This window comes from Ciconia boyciana, chromosome 5 (assembly GCF_034638445.1).
Source record: "Ciconia boyciana chromosome 5, ASM3463844v1, whole genome shotgun sequence".
NCBI classification, from domain to species: Eukaryota; Metazoa; Chordata; class Aves; order Ciconiiformes; family Ciconiidae; genus Ciconia; species Ciconia boyciana.
In genome coordinates, this window is record NC_132938.1 from 10,522,486 (window position 1) to 10,541,034 (window position 18,549).

General features: G+C 37.4%; 1 protein-coding gene across 4 annotated transcripts in view; it reads left to right on the forward strand.

Moving 5' to 3' along the window:
• FAM193A (family with sequence similarity 193 member A) overlaps positions 1-18,549 on the forward strand; it is an 81,832-nt gene that overhangs the window by 49,871 nt on the left and 13,412 nt on the right. For 3 of the 4 annotated variants that reach the window (XR_012042646.1, XM_072862367.1, XM_072862368.1), the window contains 9 exons: positions 5,248-5,325; positions 6,929-7,041; positions 7,194-7,436; positions 9,467-9,620; positions 9,720-9,899; positions 13,028-13,279; positions 15,680-15,878; positions 17,159-17,431; positions 17,774-18,056. Coding sequence is in view for 3 of the 4 variants with exons in the window: in XM_072862367.1 (XP_072718468.1) it covers positions 5,248-5,325; positions 6,929-7,041; positions 7,194-7,436; positions 9,467-9,620; positions 9,720-9,899; positions 13,028-13,279; positions 15,680-15,878; positions 17,159-17,431; positions 17,774-18,056 (1,775 nt within the window). In the remaining variant the exon portion in view is untranslated. The remainder of the gene's footprint in view (positions 1-5,247; positions 5,326-6,928; positions 7,042-7,193; positions 7,437-9,466; positions 9,621-9,719; positions 9,900-13,027; positions 13,280-15,679; positions 15,879-17,158; positions 17,432-17,773; positions 18,057-18,549) is intronic. The other variant, XM_072862369.1, reaches the window with a different exon arrangement.

An 18,549-nucleotide genomic window follows, 5' to 3' on the forward strand; every position in this document is an offset into this window, starting at 1 on the left:
AAGCAGATTGTTGTGCCATTGTTTAGAGATGGTCTTTGAACATTTTTTAATGACTTTAGCCTGTAAATTGCCCATAGCACAGTAATCTGAAACTTTATTTTGTAGATGTCACTAGGAAAAGGGAAAAAAAAAAACCCCACCCCACAAAACCCTCTAAGCTTCCAAAATAATACTGCATTAAATGAAATTCAGAGGAAGAGATTGCTTTTAAAAACGATTGCATGTTGCATAGTGTGATGACGACCTTTGTATCACTGTCAAAATCAGAACTCCGGAGTCTCACTACATAAATATTTGAGACCTCTGAAGTTATCCTTTTTTAATTAAGTATATGTTCTGACAGCTGATTCTTCTGAGTTTGTGCTATGTTTCAGAAAATAATCATGTTGTTGTGCCGACTCCTACATTGTCAAGAGCTTAATTTTTTGAAAAATAGCTGTTTATTTTGCAAGTGGTTGTTTATACTCTCCCAAAATTGCTCATGTGATTTTTGTCTCATGTTCAAAGAACTTTAATGTTTTTTAAAACACCTCAGGATAAGGCTTTGAATACTGTTTAGTTCAATCTTAAGTACACTAGAAGAAAGACTATGTCTTGAAATAGTTGAAGATACAGAATTTTATAGAACTTTTCTTGTATTTTGAAGTTTTATGAGCATTAGGAATATGGAGGTCCAATTTGAGATTTAGGAATGCTACGTTACTCCTATAGATAACAAATGTATTTTAAAGCCTTATAGTACACTGTAAATGTCTTTCAGAAGCTGTTCCCTGTGATAAAGATTTAAGTGAACTTTTAATTCCAGTACCTTCAAGATGGAGACAGGACATAACTAATTTTATTTTTAGAGATTGTTCTATATTTGGGGTCTGCATCTGTGAGCTATCAGTTACAAAGTTTTCTCTTGGTCTGGCTGCTTTTGTGCACCTAAATATTTGATGGAAGCTCAGTAAAATTTCATCATCTCACATTTTGTGCTACTAGAAGTCATTTTCCCTATGGTGTCAGGGTGTCGTGGCTGTCTGATACTATCTCTCCAGTAAGAAAGGGAGCCTAGTTCACTTCTCATCATTCACTTATTTTTCCAAAAGATGGAATTTCTGTAGAGTTGCATTCATATCAGGCTTCTGACTGGTTGATCTGCACCACTTCAAAATCAACTCTTAACTGATTTTTCTGTATTTCTCTCTATCAAATGACCATGCAACTGCCATAAGTACTGTCTTACAACATATTTTTATCTTCTCAGTGAAGCCTGTATCCTCATGCAAACAGAAACCCTTCTCCCATTTGGGGAAACTTAATATGATGACTTCTTATTTTCTAATGACCAAAAAAACCTGCAAAGGGGGTGTTGTAGGGGAAACAATTCTAAAACTTACACTGTAGAATTTTAAAGGAGATATTGATATTTATATTGGTATTTATATGTAGAAAAAACACTTTCACAATCATGCCTTAAACCCCATGTTGGTGATAACCTGTGGTTATACTCTCTTGATCAAAAATGCATCATTCAGTATGACCATCTTACCTGAATTTGCAGTGATATTTTTGTGAACAAGGTAGAAATCAGAAAGCCCGGCTACTATGGAAACTGTGGATCTTAACAGTGAATGCATGTTCATTATTTTCTGCCTCTTGGCTTAACAAAATTGTGAGGTTTTATTGCTAGTGTATCAAGGGTTAGAACATGCAGACCCCCACAGAGGAGAACTTTAGAATGGTCCTCGTTTATCTACTGTGGAACTATGCCCAAAATTTTAGACAGGGCATCAGCAGAGGAAGTTAATGGATCCTCCACTACAGTATGTTATGTTACTTTTCCTTGGGGGAAAAAAGTGGATAGCTTTTGCAGGCAATACAAATACTACATTTTTATTTTTTTAAAGACTGTAAGACAGCTGTGTCATGCACAGACATGCAACTTAATACACTGCTATACGATGTGTGTATGCTGTAATAAAATTTAGAATAAGGATTCGTTCATATCAGCACCTGTGTTCATCACATGTTAAAATCTGAGGAAGATATTTAGGGTATCTGGAATACAGGAGAGTTTAAATGTATGCAGCCTGTACCTCCAGATCCTGTTTTTCTTACCAAATTTAGACTACATTTAACTCAGGAGGTCCTAACTTTATCTGGATCATTCCCATAAGTACTGTAGATAGTCACATGTACTTTGTGTGAAAGTGTTTCCTTTTTTTACTGCTGGCTCCCACAGAAGAAAGGAATACAGGAATGCCTTTGCCCAGCTCCACAAGAGCCCAGGGAGAGCTTCTTGTCTCTCCATATTCATGTGTGAATGATTTTTTTTTTTTTTTTTTTTTTTTTTTAGTGCTGGTCAACTTAATAGAAAGAATAGTATTGTACAGCCATAATTGTTCTGGTTTTTGTCTTTATCGTGGCTGTATAAATAGTTGAAACACTAATTGTTTTTGGGTGCTGAGAGTTTGTGATAAGAGGATTTTTATTATTTCTAGTGAAACAGGCTAGGAAAATAGATTAGATTCACAGGTGGAATTTGGGATGCTCAATGCACTATTCACAGTTGATAGAGAGTTTAAAATTTGGAAGCAACAAGCATCCTATGATGCATGTATGAACATCAGAGTTCTCCCAGGTGATCTAGTGGTATGTGTCAATTCTGACCAAACTGCTGGTTTTGTTTCATGATTATTTCAGAATGGAAAAATACTTGTTCATCTGCCTGACTCACTTTACCATGTCTTGTCTGATGGATCTCAAATACTTTTTTGCCTCAAATAAACAGGGAGGAAGCAAGAGGGTGGTAGTGGACCTCTCTTCTCCATTGGGCAACAGTGGTAGCGTATTCATTGCAGATGTGCAAGTGAAGTGTAAATTTTTCCTTCTGATGACATTTGAGTTTATCTCCCACTCCCTAGCAGAATTCTTGGGCATGAATCATGTGGTTTGTATTGCAGCTGCTTTGCTCTGATGAAATAAATATTCAATGGGGAAAAGAAAGAGGGGAGAGAAGTGATTTCCTATTATTTATGGAATTAATAACCTAAGACACTTGCAGACATGGGGTGTTGGAAAGGCTGCGAGGTTGGAAGTAGGAAAACTTTAGCTTCAGCCCCTGTTCCCATTAATATGCAAGAGTACCAAGGCTTAAACCATGCTGTTTTCTTTGACAGTTTCTTGGCAGGCTTGAGTAGGCAGCTCCCAGTTAATGCACTGGCTGTTTTAAACTTCATTCTTTGGCATTGAAGTCTTCTCTTCCAATGTATAGTGAATGTAGGTGCCTGTCTTTGACGGTGAGGATTCAGCTAGGTGGCAGGGCACCTAAACCAGTGAGTATTGCTGTGTTTAAATATAGCTCAAGGGTACTCAGAAGCTGGTAGCACAGCCAGGATGACATCTCTGATGCTTTTCGCCACAGACTCTGCAGTACCTTTTAGTGTGTCTAAGAAATAGTACCAATGGTTCAAGAATATTTCATACATGCTTTTTTTTTAAAAAAAAAAACCACACATGCACATGATAAACTCAGTTTTTGGTGTTAATGTAACTTCGCTGGAGCAAGGGAAATCAAAATCCACAGTAGTAATTAGAATTACATGCTGCTGATTGTTTCAGCAATTCATTAGGCAAAACTTTATCACTTAATACTGTTTCAAATCCCCAGATTAGAATTTAATTTTTTCAAGTTAAATAATGGTAATAGCAATAATACACTTATGTTAATAGTAAGACTTTAAACTTTTGATCAAGTATGAATTTCTGGAGGCATGCTTTTGGAGGAAAAAAAAGGTTGCTAGTAGTGTAACCTACTGGACTTCAGCTCACTAACATATCTTTATGAAGCGATTTGTTATATTCTATAAGGTGGTAGATTTTTTTCTTTTATTATTTGGGTAAATGAAAAGAAGAACTGTAAAAGATAACCTAGTGTCCTGGTTTTAGCTGGGATAGAGTTAATTTTCTTCCTGGTAGCTGGTACAGTGCTGTGTTTTAGACTTAGTATGAGAATAATGTTGATACCACACTGATGTTTTAGTTGTTGCTGAGCAGTGCTTACACTAAGTCAAGGACTTTTCAGCTTCTCATACTGCCCTGCCAGCGAGGAGGCTGGAGGTGCACAAGAAGCTAGGAGGGGACATAACCAGGACAGCTGACCCAAACTGGCCAAAGGGATATTCTGTACCATATGACATCATGCTGAACAAAAAAAACTGGGGGGAGTTAGCCGGCGGGGTACGGCCACTGCTCAGGAAATGGCTGAGTATCAGTCAGCAGGTGGTGAGCTATTGCATTGTCCATCACTTGTGTATTCTTTTATAATTATTATAATTTTCCCTTTATTTTCTGTCCTATTAAATTGTCTTTACCTCAACCCACGAGTTCTACCTTTTTTTTTTGTTGTTCCAGTTCTCTTTGCCATCCCACTGGGGGGAGTGAACAAATGTGTGGTGTTTAGCTGCCTGCCAGGTTAAACCACGACACCTAGATCATTGTTTTTCCTCACTGATTACCTAGTACTCTTAAAATGTTGTAAGGTACAATAGGAGAAGCTTTGTTCTTGTGTTCTGCTGTGTTAAAATTCATGGAAGCTTTTACATTCTGTCAGTGTGAATTTATTCACTAAATCAGAAAAATTTGTGTACAAAAAGTTACGGGCTCTATGTGCATTTATGGTGATGTGATTCAGGAATGAGTAATTATAAAATATTTTTCCAGCCTTAGATAAATCATGGGCTTGAAATAAATTGAGGCATAAAAGTGGTAAATAGTGTTAGTCTAGGCCACTACTTAATTTTGTTTACTCTTCTAATTTTTTTAACTCTCTGATTGGGTGGTTAGTTCCACATGCAGTACATCAGAGTTTGCATTTGAGCCTGTGTTGAGGCCTTACTGAAAGTTCCGTATCTCTTAGTGGATTTTATTTCTTTAATGGACTTTAGTGCATCTGAGATGTTGAGGATTTAATGCTAATCACATTTTTTTGAAAACGCTATGAAAATATTTAATGAAAAGAAATATTAACATAAGGAATAACAGTAGAAAAATCGGATTGAAAAATAGTGTAAATTAATATAAAATCTTACGTTTAAGTGACTCAAATGATTAGCAAATAAAATACACTTCATATTGACTAAGTACGTAAGTACTTTCAAAATAGTATAGACGAGCTAGGTTTAATGAAACTGATAGACCAATTGACCACAGCATAGGATTTCTATGATTGAATCAATGAGTTTTCCTTAAATTCTGTTTTAGATGGCAATGAAAACAAAACAACGCATGCTAAAGGAAGACTGGGAATTTTTTAAACAGAGGCGTTTTATTGAAGAGCAGGTAGGATTTTTTTTATACCATACTGAGGTATACTAATGCTTCATGTGTATTTATAAGATGCAAATAAATGTGTGTAGTATATTGTACTAGTCCTATATGATCTAATTCTGCAACTATGCTGGGCATGAAGTTTGGTCAGCTAAAATACAGAAAAGCAAGATCCAAGAAGAGTATGTAATAGTATGTAATCTCAGTTACTACAAGGTAAAAACATAAGTACTGTAGTCTTAAGATTGAATACCAGGTGTTTAAAATTCTTTACAGAATAAAAGGGGAATTTTTTCTGCCTTAGAGTGGGATCCAAAACAGCCAATACATTAAGCGTGGAGCTGCCTTGATGTACGTGATAGGGAATATTGTGTTCAAGAGTGTAACAAATTCCCTCGTGTGTGCAGAGCTGGGGAGGGTGAACCATGGTAGCAGGGCAGATGATTGCATCTGTTATGACTCTGGAGATGGCTCCTACATCTGTGTTGTGGGGAAAAGGCTGAGCAGAACTATCTGCCTTTTTAAAGCTGTAGCCAGAGAGGGGCCAGTAGAAGTTCCTACCTTATTATAAAACTATTTGCTGTTTAAGACACAATACTTTCTTCTGTAGCCTAGAAGTGTTCAAGTATGTGTCATGCTTTCCATAAGAGTACAATGTGACTCGGCTAGAGTCAAGACTGAATGGGGAACCTCTCCGTTCCTGGACCACTGTGTAGAAAGAAATGCTAGTCATGAGCCAGAGAGTGAGTATGACAGTACATTTTAATAAACTTAAGCTTAAATTGGCAATGTCTCAAAGCAGTCATCAGTAAGTACTTTTTCCTTTAAGGAACATAAGCCTGTGTTAACCATGTCTTTAGAACATCTGGTATACAGGGCTCCTCAGAGGACTTGAGGAAGAATCCTCTTTTTCCTTGATCTTAATTGGGCTTAAGTGAGCTGTAAGCCCATGGCTGCTTAGGTAAGGATCAGGTCTGGGCATCTATAGAAGTGGAAGCTTAGGCACATCCTTGTTTAACCTAAGGTTTGTAGGTATCTAATAAAATTAGGTGCTTTCAGGATTAGGCCTCTGCTAGGTGGAAGTTATTTGGATTGTATTTTGTCACTCATGCAGTCAAGTCCTGTTTTGGGCAGCTGCTTCGTTCCTTGAATCTATCCTGTTGCGGCTACAGAATTAGTCCTAATTCTTTTTTGCAAGCTAAGGGTGAGTTTACATTCTCTCTCCACTTGTCAGCAGTGTCCTTCTGTGCATACCATGAAACAAGTCAAGAACTGCTCAAGTTCAGAGTGCGTCAGCAGAAATACCATGCAAGATGCCCATACAAATGAGTCAAGGAGATAGACTTGGCCACTTTACTATTTCATAGTAGAAACATACTTTCTTTGAAGAGTTTCAGTGCCAAATGTTTGTTGTTTGTAACTTTTTGAACTTCTTCCTTTTTTCACCCATGATCAAAACACGACCTTCATGAAATTATTCTGAATTAGTTTGCTTTTAAAATATTTTGCCCAAAGAACCCTTTTTGATTATGTAATTTGTTAATCATGATGTGCCATTGAATTGTTAATGGAAAGACTTGCACTGCTAAAACACTACCTTTGTAATTTACTTCAGCTTAATAACAAGAAAGCACTAGCTGGGGAGAACAACTTCACAGACACAATGAGACACATGCTGTCATCACGTTTGAGCATGCCTGACTGTCCCAACTGTAATTATAGAAGAAGGTGAGCTGATGTTTTTAATATGAAATCATAATAAATCATTAATTTCTTGTTGAAGGAAAAAGGAAATACATTACTGGAACAAAGTGTGGTTACTTTAAATGAATGCTTCTTAAACAAGGTCATAAAAATCTGTAATCTTAATTCTTGAACAGATGTACTTGTGATGACTGCAGCCTTTCACACATTTTAACGTGTGGCATCATGGATTCTCCTATAACGGATGATATCCATATTAACCAGTTACCACTACAAATTGATTCTGCTCCGGATTATCTATCTGAGATCCGCCCACCCAGTATGTCTTCAGCAAGTTCAGGATCAGGTTCCAGCTCGCCTATTACAATTCAGCAACATCCCAGACTGATCCTCGCAGATAATGGTTCTGCACCAACTTTGTAAGTTCTTTTATCTGTTTTAAAATTTTGTAATGAATTAACTTAAGCAGGCAAGTTACACTGGCTGACTATTAATAATAATAATTTTTATTATTATTATTAATGTATTGGCTATACATTGGCTGACTATAATTATTACAATTATGTAATGCTAATTTTGCCGCAGAAAATTATTTAGTAATGGTACTGTATTCGGCAGACCACAACTCCAGTGCTATATGTTGTGCAAACATGAATTTTTAAAAAATCCTCTGAAGTTCTTAAAAATTTCTGAAGACATTGACTTAACAGTATTGTTAAAAGTGTATGTAGTATGTACGTTCCTGCTGAGATTACAAGGACATCAGATACTGATCTACTTTAGAGCATCATTTTAAAATGTCGCATTTTCTTAGACTGAGCAAGGGAACTGGTGATCTTTACTTTGAGGGATGGCCATTTCATATGAATCGGTTTAGTTCCAAAAAAGCCTTTATTAGGAGGCTTTTAGGATTGTTGAAGTTGTGTTAACTCAAGTCTTGCATCAAAAATTATTGTTCCTATCAGAAGTATCTGCCACCATCTTTATTTTATTCAGATCACAATGACCATCAGACTTGAGGCATTAGTCTAATGGTAGGCTTCTGCCGCTTCCATAATTCTGAAGGGTCAAAACTGCTTGGTAGGCTGGCTTCTGTACGTGGTTAGGGTACAGCTAACCAGCAGTCTTCTCTGTCCTGTGATATTCTAAAGGTATATTTAAAAAAAACGGACTTCAGTACTGGTGGGAACACTAACAAAATACCTGTTGTCAGTACAGTCAAGGGAATTGGCATTAGCATTCTGTGTTAATGTGGTGTGATGAACAAGGACAGTGCAGATGTGTGGGATGTTTCTCATGAATATCACTTCACTAAGTTCAATTTCCTTTAAACATTTACGTTTGCATCTACTGCCATCAATAGTTTAATCTTCCATAACAGGACTTTAGTTTCTGAACCCATTTGGGGAGCGCTTGACAACAGATTATGTAGTGGTATGTTTAGCTACATATTCTTAAATGTGTGGTTTGCAATTTCTGTAAACTCTCATTAGTTTTAGTGCTGAAATGTCCAGAATTGTTCAATTTGTCTCTTCAGAAGCTAGTTCAGTTGAATCGAAGTATTATTTACTGTAAGAAGCCTATTTTTAGGGAAATACCACTGCTCCTTGGGGAAGGGCCATTTTATGTCTCATAATATCTGCTGTGTTTTATTTCCTCATTGCACATTTGAAATATGCCTAATGGTGCCATCATGTAATTAAATTTTGGCGCAGTATCTCATGGAATGCAAAAAAATAAAGTGCACAGTTTAAGAGCTCTTTTAAGAGCTTTGGATTGCTGTAGAAACATGAACTAACCAATCTTTGCAATGCTTCCCTGGAGCGGGTAATTAAACATTCATGTTCTTTTACTAGCTGTCTGTACAGAAAAAATTTCCATTAAGTATTTTAGAGCAGGTTCTGAAAAGCACGTAGATGTGGGGTTGTCTAGGAACTAATTGCTATTGAGAAATTTGAGTTACTGTGATGTGTTCCATGTTCCCTACTTACTGTTACTGGTTTGATATTTAATGTACAGAAAAACCTGAATTATATATTGTACTTTTTTCCACTTCACACTTTCTGTGAAGGAAGTCATTGGCATAAGGCTTTTTTCATCAAATTAAAGGTCATCCGTGTCCTGTCATTGTTAATTTGATAGATTCTTGGTCAGAAAACAGTGATGGAAAAATATTTCACACAGAAATAGCAGAGAATCTTATTTTTGATCCAGTCTGTTCAGGCATGCAACTACTGTATTCAGTAGGATTATATGGCAAGCTGCTTGATTTTATTTGCTTGAAAAAATAAGTTCAGTTAAACAACTTGGAAGAAAATCCTTTACTTCCTAATAGGAACATTTATACAAGTGATGCCCTCAACGTTATTTAATTTTGGTATTCTACCTGCTTTCACAATAACTGAGGTTACCGAGCACTGTGATTTATCTAAGCCTCTTTTCCCCTCAGTGGTAGTGATGATGAAGATGTTGCGCCATTATCAGCAAAATTTGCTGATATCTACCCACTGAATAATTACGATGATGCAGAGGTGGTAGCCAACATGAATGGAATTCACAGTGAGCTAAATGGCGGAGGTGAAAACATGGCATTGAAGGATGAGGTACAGCATTTACAGTGTCCTATCTTTCTGGCAATTGGATGTGCTCGCTGGAGAAAGGCCTGTTCTTCACCCCTATGTTTATGAGTTAATGTTGTCCAGTCTCCTCAGGTGAGCAGTACTAGCAGCAGTTCCTCAGAAGCAGATGATGAAGAAGCGGATGGGGAGAGCAGTGGTGAACCACCAGGGACTCAAAAGGAGGAAATGTCTCTAGGAAAAAGGGCATTAAGGAAAGATGAAGCAAAAATGGATAGTCCGCCACCTTCTTACCCCAGTCAGCAGGTATGGTAATCTAAAAGAAACCCTTTTAGTAAATTAACTTTTGAAATATGGCTGCTTGAATGACAATACATTTACATCTTCAATTAAATATTTAACTTTTAATGTGTTAAGTTATCCGTAGGTAGGTATGATACTTAAAATATTCTTCAGCTGATTGTATATTGTCATGGCTAATATCTTCCTATAGTCAAAATCTGAAATATGTTAGTTATATTGAAGGTGGCTTCAGTAAAAGGGGAAAAAAGTTTATTCCTGCCCATATGAATGAGAAACAGAAACTAAGAAGCATTTCTGCTTGGAAGTTTGAGCTTGGTTTTTCTGAAATGTTAGTGTTAAGTTAATCGAAATTAATTCGGGGGAGGAGGAGGAAATGATATAAGTACTTAGTTAACAGGTACTTCTTAATATTACATCTGAGGACTAACTTTCCCTGTTGAAACCATGTGTAGTTAGATCCATTGCATGACTTCTGGCATGGGTCTTGGGGTAGTTGATGGTTTGTTTTTTGGTTCTGGTTTTTTTATTGTTGTTGGGTTGTTTTTGTTTTGGGGGTTGATTTTTGTTGTTGGTTTGTTTTTTTAATAGTTTAAGATTATTAAGCTCTTTATTGTAAGGTCACCAAACCACCCAGAGAACGAAGCCTAGAGTATCTGCTCAGCAGGTAGTGGTGTTTGGTTTAACAGCTGAGCACCAAAGCAAAGCATCCAGTGGACTTGTCTTTGTGACTGGTGTGGCTTTTTAATCTGAGTTACCCTGCAGCTACAACATGGGCGGGCTGCTTTGAGAGGGAACATACCAGTCGCTTTTATTGCTTATTGTACAAAAGAATCCACATCAGAGGGGGCACCTTTGAGAGCTTAGATGACAGTCAGGTGGGAATTCCCATTAGATGTTCCCCTGTGGTTAGGATGTTTGTAAGGCCTTCCACTGGAAGTATTTTCTCATGTGTTAAGAGTATTAAGCTACTTTTCTTTCCGCAAGTATGTTGAGATTTTTTTTTCTGTGTTTGGCTGACCAATGGCATAATACTTATATGGGCTGAGACCTCTGTCAAACTAGTTTGAAACTGGTGAACAGATTCAGCATTTGTTGTGGAAAATCAAATGAGATTATGTAAGTCTGCTTGCCTTAGGGAAGCAAACTAAAATGCAGGATTAAAAGGCGGATTTAACCTTTCTCTTTTTTGTTTTCTTTGAGGAAAAAGAATTTTCTTGGAATTGTTCTGAGGAACTCTTAATGACTTTTTTTTAGCCTGATTTTCTAATCTAGCTGAGTATCTACCTTGTAACACTGCATTCAAGTGACTGATTTCACTGGTACATGTCATGTGCATTTGAGATTTTTTGGCGTTATCTGTTGGGGCTGCTCATTTACTCGGTATCTTTATTCCTCTTTGGATTCTTTTTCATGCTCAGTGCCCAAAGGTTGGTCAGAATTGGATTTTGAATCTCACCATACTGTTTGACATCTCTTTTTCCATTTTCATTTGTTAGTAGGTTAGTATTGGTTTCTTGATAAAACTAATTTTTTGAGGAAGTTATTTTTTCCTCTCTGTACACCTAATTAATTAAATCATTGCATTTGGTTTATGAAATCTTTGGTTGTTAAAATATACCTTGTGTCAAAAGCTGTAATGCTTTTAAGTGATAATGAAGAGTTATTTGTTTCTGAGAGGAAGGCATATTGAAGAGGAATACCACCTGTCAATTCTTTTCTAGAAAGCTAAGTTAGCTAATGTTGCTTTTTGGAAAAATGTGTACTGCCACATTGCTGGGAAAAATAGCAATTGGGAAGTGTTCCTGGTATTGCTTCTGGTAAAATTATCTTCATTGAAATGTCAGATGACAGTGGCAGGAAACAGTACTGAGCTGAGAGAGGGAAATGGAGCTGCTCTTTCCTGGGCTGCTTTTCTTCCAAAGTCTTGAATCCTTTTGAGGCAACAGAGGCTAATGATACCTTGAGATCAGTAAAAGGTTCTAATAGGGCATGGATTTCTCATGGTTGATGCAATTATGAAATGTTTCATGAGAAATGTCTGCTTCACACAATCACAGAATAGTTGAGTTTGGACATCTGCAGATAGTCTAGTCCAGCCCTCCTGCTCAAAGCAAGGTCATCTAGAGAAGGTTGCTCAGCAGTGTGTCTGGTCAGGTTTTAAGTATCACCAAGGATGGAGGCTCCAGAACTGCTATGGGTAACATGTTCCAGTGTTCAACCACTCTCACAAATAAACAAATGCTTTAAGCTTGAGTGGAATTTCTGTATTTCAGGCTGTGCTCATTTCCTCTTGTCCTTTCATGGGATACCACTGAGAGGAGTCTGGCTCTGTCGTCTTTACTCTCCTCTTCCCCACCTGGTCAGGGAACACACGCTGATAAGATCCACCTGAGTCTTCTCTCTTGGGGCTGAACAGTCCTAGCGCTCTCAGCCTCTCCTTGTATGACACATGCTCCAAGGCCTAAATCATCTTTACGGTCCTTCACTGGGCTCGCTGCAGTATGTCCACATCTCTTTTGTACTGGGGAGCCTAGAACTGGACCCAGAACTCCAGATGTGTCTCACTAGTGCTGAGCAGAGTGGAAAGATCACCTCTCTTGACATGCCAGCAGTGCTCTGCCTAATGCAGCTCAGAACTACTTCCAACTTTATCAGCTAATCAACCCTTATTACTACTCTTTACACATACTGGTTTTCCATATGCTTGGAAAATTGTGGAAAATAATAATCCAATTTGATTTTTTTTTTATAGTGGGGTAATTAATTGCCTAGTAATGATCAAATGCTGTCAAGGTTTCTATTCCTGTCTGTTCTTGATTATTTGTATCAGTATCTCGCTTATCACTGATAGTGGACATTAAATATCTGTATAGTCTGAAATGCTGTCAATTTTTAGGGCATTCTTTTCTTAACTAAGATAAAGATCCTCCAGTAGTGCTTTTACTTCACTACAAGGTTTTTGCATTGGTATTAGATGAAAGAATTCTGTGGGTGCTCTGAAAATATTAATTGATGTATGGAAAATGAAACAATATTAATGATTACTAAGAAAAAAGGATGGGGGAAATAGCTGATTTTATTGTCTGTTGAGTAGATTGGAAAAAAAAATATTTTTTTTAATTTTCTTACAGGCTGACCAAGGTCCAAATGCTTGTGAATGTCACGTTTGCAAACAAGAAGCCTCAGGTCTAACAGCCTCCGCACTTGCAACTGGACGCTTGCCTGCTGGCCACCAGTTTATGAATCCTGAAAAACCTGCACATCCTGCACTTCATCTTTATCCTCATATCCATGGACATATACCATTGCATACAATTCCTCATCTGCCTCGTCCACTTATCCATCCCACCTTGTATACAGCCTCTCCCTTTACACACAATAAGGTAAGTCTGACAAAGGAGATGGATGCATCCTGGTCCCAGGAAAGATACTGTACACCTGTACAAACCAGCATGACTGAGTATTGGTGAAACCATGCAAGTTGCTTTAAATTGTGGTCTGTTTATAGTAGTCCTTTTGGAGGTAATAGGACAGATTCAGAACTGGTGGAAGGTTCATACAGCAGGGCTAAGGGTAGCTTTTGTTAGGTAGACTGATAATTTCCTTACTGTGATTAGAAAGAACGTGGAGTCAAATGAGTCTTCAGTGGTGGAAACAGTAATGGGGCTTTAGTCAGTGTGATAGGACTAATTAAATCTTAATTTCCTATATACTGAAGGTCAAAATTTAATATTCCATTTTGGCAATAATATCCCGACATTTCTGGTTCAAAATATTAGTGATTTAATTTTTTTTTTGAGACAGTTGAGGCATAGGAGTCTATTTTTAAGTGGTTTTGTGCTTTAAGAGAACTTGCTTTTTTGCAGGTTCTGCAAAATTCTTTTGACCCAAAATTTGTAAGTAATAAACAAAAGAAAGATGTGGAACAAGGATTGGGACCAGGTGACTGCTTTTCAGAAGTATGAGTCAAAAGCAAGAATTACTATTAGTGTGGTGTTGTTTCACATAGTATTTAAATCAGTCGAACTGTGGGTGCTGCTGAAAAGGGCAAAGCCTTTGTCATTAGGTACATATACCTGTCATCTCCCTTTCATCTGGTCTTGTCGTCCTGTGGTTGCAAGGAGAGTAGATTAGTTCACTAAGATGACTATTACTTACTCTTAAAGTCCTTCCTAACATCCACTTTGTTTTTTCCTGTCTTATCGGTGTCCCTTCCTTATCTTTGTTGCAGTGTCCCAGCCTGCTGTTTCTCAACAGCCCACTGCTGTTCTTCTGAAACCCCTAATTGTTGTACCCCACCTTCTGCCATCCTTCCAGAGCTCTTTTTACATCCCTATAGCAGTCTACTCAAGCTCCTATCCATCTACTCCAGCTCCCATCCCTGATCTCTGCTGTCTTTCCTTTCAGAAGACCTTTGCGTAGTGGAACGTCTGCAGTACACTGTCAAGGCTATACCAGAAGCCCAATGCAGAGTAGCAGGCTGCTAGCACTGAGTGGCTTTGTAATGCAGGCCAGATCTATTAGCTCTGGCACAGCACCTGAACCAGCTGGGCTGCATGTATTTATGTTATGCTGGAGCTAGAAAGACATATGTGGAAGCTGAAGCTTTAGGGACCTTTTGCCTTTGAAGAGCCAGCTGAATTCAGCAGAGCTGGTAGTGAATGAGCTAGTAAGCCCTGCTGGATCAGGCTTGGTTCATCATGGCTAGGCCGTTCTGCCCTGTGAAGTGTTTCTTTGTACCCATGTACACGAGTTTTCTTTTAATGCAGGATACTCCAGCCCCTCCCACCTTCAGCATTAGTCAAATAGTGAAAATCCTTCTGTACAGAAAAAAGAGACTGGGTATATAAGTAGTTTACTTGGCCATGAGTGTTTAGACTTTCATGTCTGAAATGTCATTGGACTCATCTGATATTTTTAATATCTATGTCTACTTCTGCGTAGCTTTTCATTGCATCAAATCTAGTGCAAAAATAGAACAAGCTCACTTTTCCTTGGCTTTTTTAAAGGTAACAGTAATTGAACATAATGCTTGCATTGCACAAGGTCTCTGGGAGAAAGTTACAGTTTAGAATGTGAATAAACAATTTCAGCTAGAAGAAATGGGGTAAGCCAGAACAACTTGCCTCTATAAAACAAGAAAAAATATGTGTTCCCTTTTTTCCCCAGTTGCTTCTGAGAATAAAAGGTGTATTACTTGCCTGTAAGTTTTAAGTCAGGAACCTGTTAATACTTGGAAATGAAAAAAGCAGCAGAATATAATCAACTTTAAAATTATGTTTTCAAATAATAGTGTTCTATATCTTTTTCTAATGCACTTATTTTCAATCCTAAAGTGTTTGTAATCCATTTATCACAATTGTCCTATGTGGTAATGATTATCATGTCACAGAGGATTGGTTTTGGCAGCTTGGGCTTTGAAAGGTAATAATTCCTAACAAGTTCTATGTTCATACAAATACTGTTTTTAATTAAAAATGAGGGCCTACCAATATATAGTAACCCAAGTATTTTTGGAGAACGCTTTTTTGTATTCATCAGTTAGCTGAATCTAAAAGCAATGTTTGCGATTATAAAATGTATACATACACATACAATCTGTGTAATATATTATCTGCATTAAAAATCAACAAACCAGTCTTTTTATCATTCTGGGAAATACTGTTTATTACGCTTTTTATAATGCCTTTGACAATTGAAACACTATGATTTGAGTATTGCTGTTGGAGTGACTGTGTAAGCAAACAGAATATTAATGAGGAAAATACTCTTTATTTTTGTAGGCATTACCACCAGCTCCAGTTCAGAATCATACAAACAAGCATCAAGTATTCAATGCATCTCTCCAAGATCATATTTATCCAAGCTGTTTTGGGAGCACTCCAGATTGGAATAGCTCTAAATTTATAAGTCTTTGGGGATCAGAGATGATGAATGACAAGAACTGGAATCCTGCTACATTTTTGCCTGATACAATTCCTGGTGAGGGTTTGTTACTACTTCACACTGACTAGTTAAAAGCCTTATGTTTTGAAATGGAGTGTGGCACTTTTTTCCAGGAGTGGTAGGTTTCATCAGCGTGGTTTTATAAGACGGGATTCTGGCAGAGATTTGCTGCCACTTCTACTCCAGTGGGGCTGAAAATTGAAAAATAAATTCTTATGTACTAGGGAGAGGATGCTAAAGACAAAAGAATAGCATGCTATTTTTCACCTACAGCCATTGTAGAGGTATTTTTGTCATCAGAAGTTTAGGGTTGCAAAGAAATGGGAATTAAGGGAAAACTTAAATAACTTTTGGTCTTCTGCCACAAAGGCTTGCTCTTTTTCTACAAGGTTGTAAGAGCACTGGTAACATGATACTACATCCTACTTCTTATAATGCACAGAGATAACTGCATTGTCATTCAAAAAGACAGAGGCATAAATCAAGCAAGAGATTAATTTAAGCCAGGAAGCCTTTGGAAATACTAATGGTTGAAGTAAAAGAGAATAGAAGAGAAATAACAACACATATAGATATAGATATAGATATCTATCTTTCCATTCACATCATAGCAAATATTGAAATGTCTTTTTTATTTTATTTGACTTGTATGAAAAAGGACACTTGGTTTTGTGTGTTGAATTTTTTCAGACTGATCTGCTGCTAACTTGTGTCAAGCTACTGGAGTGATATTTAAAAGGAAAGGCATTAAAAACCTCTAGAAAACTTCCCTAGTAACATAGCTCATCCATTTACAAATGTAGTTATGGGTAGCTGTTACAACAGATAGTTAGTGGCAAGCTTGTGTGGAAAGTCTATCACAAAGGTGTTACTGTAGTTAGCTGGAATTACCAATAAGTAAAGATAAGATTTATGATGTTGTATTCATAGAAGGATATGCTGTTCCTGCTTATAATTGTTGCATGGCTAACCTGGACTTCAGATTAGCATGTAAAATGGTTTCCAATTTTAATTTTTAAATTATAAGTGGATAAAGGTATCTGTAGCATCTTTGCCACTTGTTAACACACGTTTAATAGTGTTTTTAAAATTGTAACTTTAAGGTTTGTGACTTCTGCTCTGAGACTTCTTAACACTTTGTTACAGCTCTTATATGGGGGGAGAGAGGGGGAGAGGAGGATCACTTCACTAATCCTACCAAGCCAACACTAACAATATAGCCTTGCTTGTCTGCATCTAAATTGTTGAATTTTTAATTCTAAATGCTATAAAGACAATTCTGTGATTCTTAATTACTATGTGTGTTTCAATTGAAGGGAGTGATATATTAGCACCAGCACTCTCAGAAATAAGACCCGAAGCACTTCCTACTACATCTAGCAATGAAGCAACAGCAGTTACTGACAGCAAAGAGAAAAAAATTGCTGCAAAGAAGAAATGTCTGTACAATTTCCAGGATGCCTTTATGGAAGCTAATAAAGTTGTCATGGCAACCTCTTCTGCCACTTCTTCTGTCTCCTGCACAGCTACTACGGTGCAGTCAAGCAGCAACCAATTCAAAGTATCATCCAAGAGACCTTCATCAATAGGTAAGGATTTGTAATTAACATACAGTTTAGTAACTGACTCAAGTACATTTAGCTAACCATAAAGATTTATATGTGTTTATTTTAGTAATATTATGTATCTTGATGATTTTTGTTAATTGCTGTTCTTACTGCTCTTGAGTTGTTGTCTCTGTACTTCTGGATTAAAGAACCTTGTAAAAGACCTTGATGTTAGAGTTTGGGACTGAATAGAAAGGTGTTAAAATACTGCCCCATTTTTACAGAAGCTGAGAACATCCAGCAGTTTGCATGATTGTTTGGGTAGTTAATGGAGACTTACTAATTCTTTTTAATTGTAAGTGGTTTCTTTTTTCCCCAATTTAGGTGAAGTGTTCCACAATATTAATAAAGAGGACCATAGACATTCTGCACCAGTTGCACCACGAAATAGTCCTACGAGTTTAGCGTCACTTCCTTCACTGTCTCCTGCTGCACTGTCTCCAGCCTCTACACCACATCTTCCAAATCTTGCTGCTCCTTCTTTCCCCAAAACTGCTGCAACAGCCCCTGGATTTGTGGATCCTCATTCAGGTCTTTGTCCTACTACAGTTGCACCTCCTACTTCAACCACAGACAGCTCTGTAAGTGCCCCACCAAGTGTCTGCAGGTAAGTTTGTTGTTCTTATTGTTGTCATTCTTTTTTACAGTAGAAGGGGAATTAAAATACAGATACCTTTTCTCCTTTGCCAATGGTTGTAGCGTGAAAGAAGAGCTGTCTGTGTTCAGCAAATGCGACTGAATTCTGATACTTAGTACGTAACTTGGTGTGAGACTTTACAGGCATGATTTCCATTGCAGAATCTAGTTACTGAGTTTAGGGGCTTAAAAAGAAATGTTTGCTCACTTTTAGAAATGTGGCCTGACGTAAATAAGTCAAGCTATATTCTTTCTTACTCTGTCATTATCAGTAGTGACTGCTGCTGCTGACACACAAACCTGTTGTATAGTATATCTGTTTTCTGTCATTTTGGCATTCCATGGCAAGCAGGAATGAAAACTTAAGGAATCTGTAGACAGATATAGCTCAAACTATAAAAAGGTCATACGTGGTCTTGAAACCTGCCACATAGTAACACATTTTCCTGACTGCACTTAAGACT